This window comes from Helianthus annuus, chromosome 5, assembly GCF_002127325.2.
Source record: "Helianthus annuus cultivar XRQ/B chromosome 5, HanXRQr2.0-SUNRISE, whole genome shotgun sequence".
NCBI classification, from domain to species: domain Eukaryota; kingdom Viridiplantae; phylum Streptophyta; class Magnoliopsida; order Asterales; family Asteraceae; genus Helianthus; species Helianthus annuus.
In genome coordinates, this window is record NC_035437.2 from 100679285 (window position 1) to 100685071 (window position 5787).

General features: G+C 40.7%; 1 protein-coding gene across 1 annotated transcript; it reads left to right on the forward strand.

The window, feature by feature from the left end:
- The first annotated feature begins 1736 nt into the window (after positions 1-1736).
- Positions 1737-2989, forward strand: LOC110943488. Its single transcript, XM_022185235.1, has 2 exons — positions 1737-2019; positions 2073-2989. The coding sequence occupies exons 1-2, from the start codon at positions 1737-1739 to the stop codon at positions 2987-2989; spliced, it is 1200 nt and encodes a 399-aa protein (XP_022040927.1).
- The last annotated feature ends 2798 nt before the right edge of the window (positions 2990-5787 follow it).

The window sequence follows — 5787 nt, forward strand, 5'->3', positions numbered from 1 at the left end:
AACCTTTAAATTATTTAAATTAATTAATTAATTAATATATTGATTTTTTTAACAAAAATAAATAATTAATTACACAGATAATTAGCCATATAAAAATTTTTCGACGGTTATTTAATTCGCAAAAAATCTACGTTGGTTCAAGTTTAGGATTCGAATTTCAAAACGGGTCAGATTTCGGGAATCCATTTTGACGGATGTTACAGTTGAGTCAGTTAGACAGTGGTTGTTAGTTAGTTGATTAGTTGAGAGGGTAGTTGAAAGGTGAGGGTATAAAAGGGAAAGATTGTAATAGTGTAGGATATGTTTTGAAGTAATAACAGTTTCTCCCTCCTAATGTCTCTATAACCACCATTAACGAACTTTCGAAGCTTATTAAGTTGTTGAGCTTCCTAAGCGTTAATTGAGCTTGACCATTGTGTATTCAATCTCGAACTCATCTGAATTCAGTTCTTAACATGCTATTTGTAGAATTTACTAGGTACAATTGATTGATTGATTCAGTTCTTAACATTCTTAACATGCTATTTCGTTTAAGGATGTCCATGATGTAAAACGGTTGGTAGGTGAGATGGTTGATGTTTGGTTAGGATCGTATAAGTTATTTGTGACTCAGACAAGGTTCGTCAATGGGGGGGTACTTTTGACAAAGCCAATATGGATACGAAAGGTAAGAAGATTATGAAGGAGAATCCATTATCCCATGCAAACCCTAGTAAAGGGGGAGCAATGGATACGGTTATCAATACTGATGATCGGGAAGACAACTATAATGTTGTGGGAAGTGGGAGGTCTTTTCTTGATTCAGTCTTGAATAGGAACAAGGTGGACGTTATTTCCGTGGATGATAATGTGGAGGGTTTTAAGCATTGGAGGAGTGTCGCTCTTGTTGGAAAGGTGATCGACTTCATCACTTTGCCTTCTCTGAAGCCGATGATGAGGAGTCAAGGGTGGAGTTCAGTGGGTATTAAATACGTGGGCGGTTTCTCGGTGATGCTTGTGTTTACGGGCATGGAGGAGGCAAAGTGTTTTCTGGGTGATAGGAATCTGTGGTCTACGTGGTTTGCATGTTTAAGTAAATGGGATGATAAATATAAGGAGGTTGAACATATAGCATGGTTACAAATACATAGAGTGCCGATTCAGCTGGCAATTGACCAAGTTTTCGATGTGGTGGGTAGCCGGTTTGGTAAGGTTGTCCAGTCGGCGAAAAGGTCAGTTGATGATAATAATTTCTCGTATGTATATGTTGGTGTTTTGACAAAGTCGTGTAGTAGGATTGTGGATTGTGTGGACATTAGTTGGAGAGGTAATTTGTTTAATGTTTGGATCGATGAAGATGTGGGGGAATGGGTTCCGGACTGCGTGGAGGTTTTTGATGACGAGGAGGTTTTGGATGATGGCAATCGGAGTAATGGTGAAGAGGAAGGGTTTCAAACTGTTGATGTAGACTTGGATAGGAGTACGAAGGAGTTAGAGATGGGGGAAATTCGGGACAATGAAGTTGTGGAAGAGAATGCGCAGGTTTTGATGGATGGGGATGTAGACGTACAAGATAATATTGAGCCTTTGACCAACACTTTCGCAGCGTCTAACGAGGAGTCTACGGTGGTTCGCAAAAAGTTTTGTAGAAGACATTTCTTCAAGAATAGGGGAGAGTCTAGTGGATCGCATGAAAGACCGAAGAAACGTCAAAGAGACGACAATGACCCTTTGGGTTGGATAGGATTATTGGGATAATGTCGGTTAACACGCCACAGCAGGAGAGCGATGAGAGGGACGCTAATTTATGTGAAGGATTCGTTACACCAGATCTTAATTCTAATGTTCCAGTCTGTGAGGAGGGTGGGGATGATGTCGAGGGGTTGGAACATGATGGTCATGGTTCACATATAGGGTCTGTAAAGGAAAAGGTGACAATAAATGTTGAAGCCGAGAAAACTATTAGCTTGGGTAGGACCCTTGGTGTGGAGGAAATTGAAGATTTTGCACCAGATGTTCAAGAGGTTTTGCGAACCGAAGGTAATCAAGTAGGTGATCAATGAATGTTTTATCTTTGAATATACGCGGGTTAGGGAATTCAGGTAAAGCGGACTTGGTTAGGGGTTTACGCATTCGCCATGAGGTGAGTTTCATTATGATTCAAGAAACTCAATTCGTGGACATGGGTTTGGTGGATGTGGCTCTTTTTTGGGGTAGAGGTGAGTTTTGTTTCGAGTGGGTTCCTTCGGCCGGTAGATCGGGTGGCTTGTTATCGATTTGGGACCCGAAGGTTTTTTCTATGGCAGGAGTTACTAAACTTAGGAACCGCTTATTGGTTTCGGGTAGTATCAAAGGTTGTGGTAGTGTGAATCATTTGCTTAATGTTTATGCTCCTCACAACATTGTCGCTAAACGGGTTTTGTGGGACGCCATTGGTGACTTAATAGGCGAAGGTGTTGGTTTGTGGACGGTGGCGGGCGATTTTAATGCGGTTAGGAGCGAGTGCGAAAGAAGGAATTCTATTTACAATGCATCTGAGGCGAATGAGTTCAATGATTTCCTAGACGCTAAGAACTTACAAGAGTATTCACTAAAAGGTAGGCGGTTTACTTTCGTGGCAGGTGATAAATTAAGTCGCATAGATCGTATTTTTGTAAACTGGGAATTTTTCATGACATGGCCGAATGCGGAGTATATTGCGCTTGCTCGTGAAGGATTTGCCAATGTGGTTAGGAATGCCGTTTGCGAAGATGTATTTGACGGTGAACCTGATTTGGTTTTATTGAGGAAGTTTAAAAAGCTGAAGAGGGTTATAGCTTCTTGGATCGAACAGTGCAAACAAAAAGAAGATGGTGAAAAACAAATATTGCAAAAGGAGCTTACAATTTTGGACGAGGTCATGGAAGAGCGGCAGATCACGGAAGTGGAGGTGTGGGTTTTGGAAGAGACAAAGCGTCGGTTACGTGAGATTGAGAGTTGCCATCAACGTGATTTGAAGCAAAAAGCTTGATGTAACTGGGCTACGTATGGGGATGATAATTCAAGATATTTTTCACGGTTTTATTAACAAACGAAAGGCGGCAAACTATTTCCCTGGATTGATGGTTCGCGGGTTGTGGTAAACAAAACCGAATATTATTAAACATGAAGTCCTGCGTTTTTTTAGCTCCAAGTTCAAAGAGACTATGCCTCGAAGACCGAAGATGGTGGTCTACGCGTTGAAGACGGTTCAGGCCGCTGACTCAGCTGATTTGATTAAGTTGTTTTCGGTTCAAGAAATTAAAAACGCGGTTTTTGACTGTGGCGCGGATAAAGCACCGGGTCCAGACGGTTTCAACTTCCAGTTTATACGGACGTTTTGGGATGTATTCGAGAAGGATTTTGTGGATATCATGAATCGGTTTCATTCAGTAGGGAGGTTCAGCGCGGGGGTTGCTTCTTCGTTCATTACTCTCATTCCGAAGGTGGGCGATCCGGTTAATCTTGGGGATTTTCGGCCGATCAATCTTATAGGATGCATTAGTAAGGTGGTGTCCAAGGTGTTGGCAAACCGGTTACGGGGGTCATGACTAAAGTGGTTTCCGAAAATCAGTCCGCATTTTTAAGTGGCAGGTACATTCAATGAGGTTCTAGCTTGGGCGAAAAAACGTGAAAAAAAAGTGTTTGTATTCAAGATTGATTTTGATAAAGCATACGATAATGTGAATTGGGATTTCTTGATATCGGTTTTTGAACAAATGGCTTTTCCTTCAAAGTGGTGTGATTGGATACGTGGGATATTGGTCTCAGCTAGATCTGCGGTCTTGGTAAATGGATCGCCTACGTTTGAGTTTGGTTGCCAGAAAGGTATTCGCCAGGGCGACCCGATTTCTCCTTTTTTGTTTATTATTTTGATGGAGGCGTTTTCCGGCTTAATGAATAAGGCATGCGACATAGGCGCTTTTGATGGTATACGGCTTCCTAATGATGGTCCGGTTCTTTCACATTTTTTATATGCAGATGATGCTATGTTAATGGGAGAATGGTCCGAATTCAATTTCGTTAACATGAAAAGGATCCTGATGTAGGATCGTTAGACGACCTGTCGAGTCTATCAGAAGAGTGCTCAGACTGAATCAGAGGCGGAATTCATTGATTCAGTCTTTGTTTAGCTTGATTTCATACTTTAACGTCTCTTTTATTAATCTGCTAACAATTTACAAGCTCTGGAGACAAACTGGCAGGGCTTCGCCTTTACGCCACACAACTTCTACCTGGTTCCGCTTATAAGACCACCTATATATAGGCATGGGGTTTCGCTTATATGGACATGTCCATATAAGCAAACCTACATGACAGATAAGCTGAACTATATGATGACATTTAAGCGGAACCTCTACCTATGACACATAAGCGGAACCATGTCTAAAACATGATTTCTCGATTTCTGTGCATGATACAATCAGCCCTAACCTAAGACTCGAACTAAGATGTAGTCGACAGACAACTGCACCAACAGACTCCCCCTTGAATGTTGACGGAATCTTCAGTGAGAATCTTCAAACATTGACAGCTCTTCACTCTTAATCGGTCTTCTTCAGGAACTCTTCCTGGAATTATATACCTGGATCTTTCTCTGGCTCTAACTTTCATCAGACTCCCCCTATCATCATGCTGGGATCGCCGTCTGGAATTTGTTATCACCATTGAAATCAACTCCTGGCTTTATCAGTTTAAATTTCTTCTCAGGTTCTGATGTATCTCCTGGCTTTCCGTAGCAACAGGATCAGAAACCTGCACAACTCAAACACTCTATCACTAAACAAACACAATTGTGATTCAACTTAATGAATCAGCTAATCATTTAAGAATATTCAAGAATTTTTCTCATTTACACCTGTTAAATTTTCCACAATCTGATTAAGCACTTCAAACCAATTTAACCAAACCTCTGATCATCATGTTTAGCCTTTGAGATTTTGAATTTCAGCTCTCCAACATCAGTTGTCGAAAATCTTTTTGGACTTTTCAAAATATGAAACATGAAAGCAATAACAACAATTAAATGCAGAAATGAAATATATACAAACATATTTTTGTGAATTCATGCAAGAGGATCATATCAGTTGCTGACTAAACACTAGCACCGTTAAGCTGTTATTTCATTTTAAGCTTTTAAACAATTCGCATAGATTGCCGATATTCTGATCCACTTAAATTCTCACAAAATGTTCAACCTGTTCGGGATACAGATTTAGTATTTTTAGAACTTAAACATTTACATGTGTCCCACCTCAGTATATACTCCCGTATCCAGACCCCAGTATTCAGTCTTACAGGTGAGTATACCACAGCTGATATCTGTTAAGGGGTAGGTGCGAGGGCCGTGAGAGCTCAGGTCGATACTTCCGTATACGCAGAGAGATGACGGCTTCGACTTTTCGGTGTGTCCCCTTTAGAGGATCTTTTGTTACAACAGCAAAGATTATCAATTTTATTGTTTAATCAAATTGCTAAGGGCGAGCTTGTATTTCAAAGCTTTTTGCAGAAAGTATTATCCGAGGACTAGGTCAGTACTTCCATACAGCAGAAGTCCCGGGATAATACCCCAGATATCACTGAGCATAAAGACCTAGTATCTCAGAATACGGGACCCTTCAAACAGGATTTCAGGGGTTACCTATATATCCTGGAGATGTTCCCCACGTAGACGCAAGTTAATTTTATGTTTATATCCCAAACCGATCTACTAATTCTGAGAAAACCTACCGACACATCTTTAGCGAGACTGCTTAAATGCATTTTAAACACTACAAATCTTTAGCGTAC

Excerpts from the sequence above, each read along its gene's own strand:
- LOC110943488 (XM_022185235.1), top strand. The coding sequence starts at position 1,737 with ATGTCGGTTAACACGCCACAGCAGGAGAGCGATGAGAGGGACGCTAAT. Across the intron at positions 2,020-2,072 it reads AGAGGTTTTGCGAACCGAAG|GGAATTCAGGTAAAGCGGAC; the intron begins GTAATCAAGTAG and ends TACGCGGGTTAG.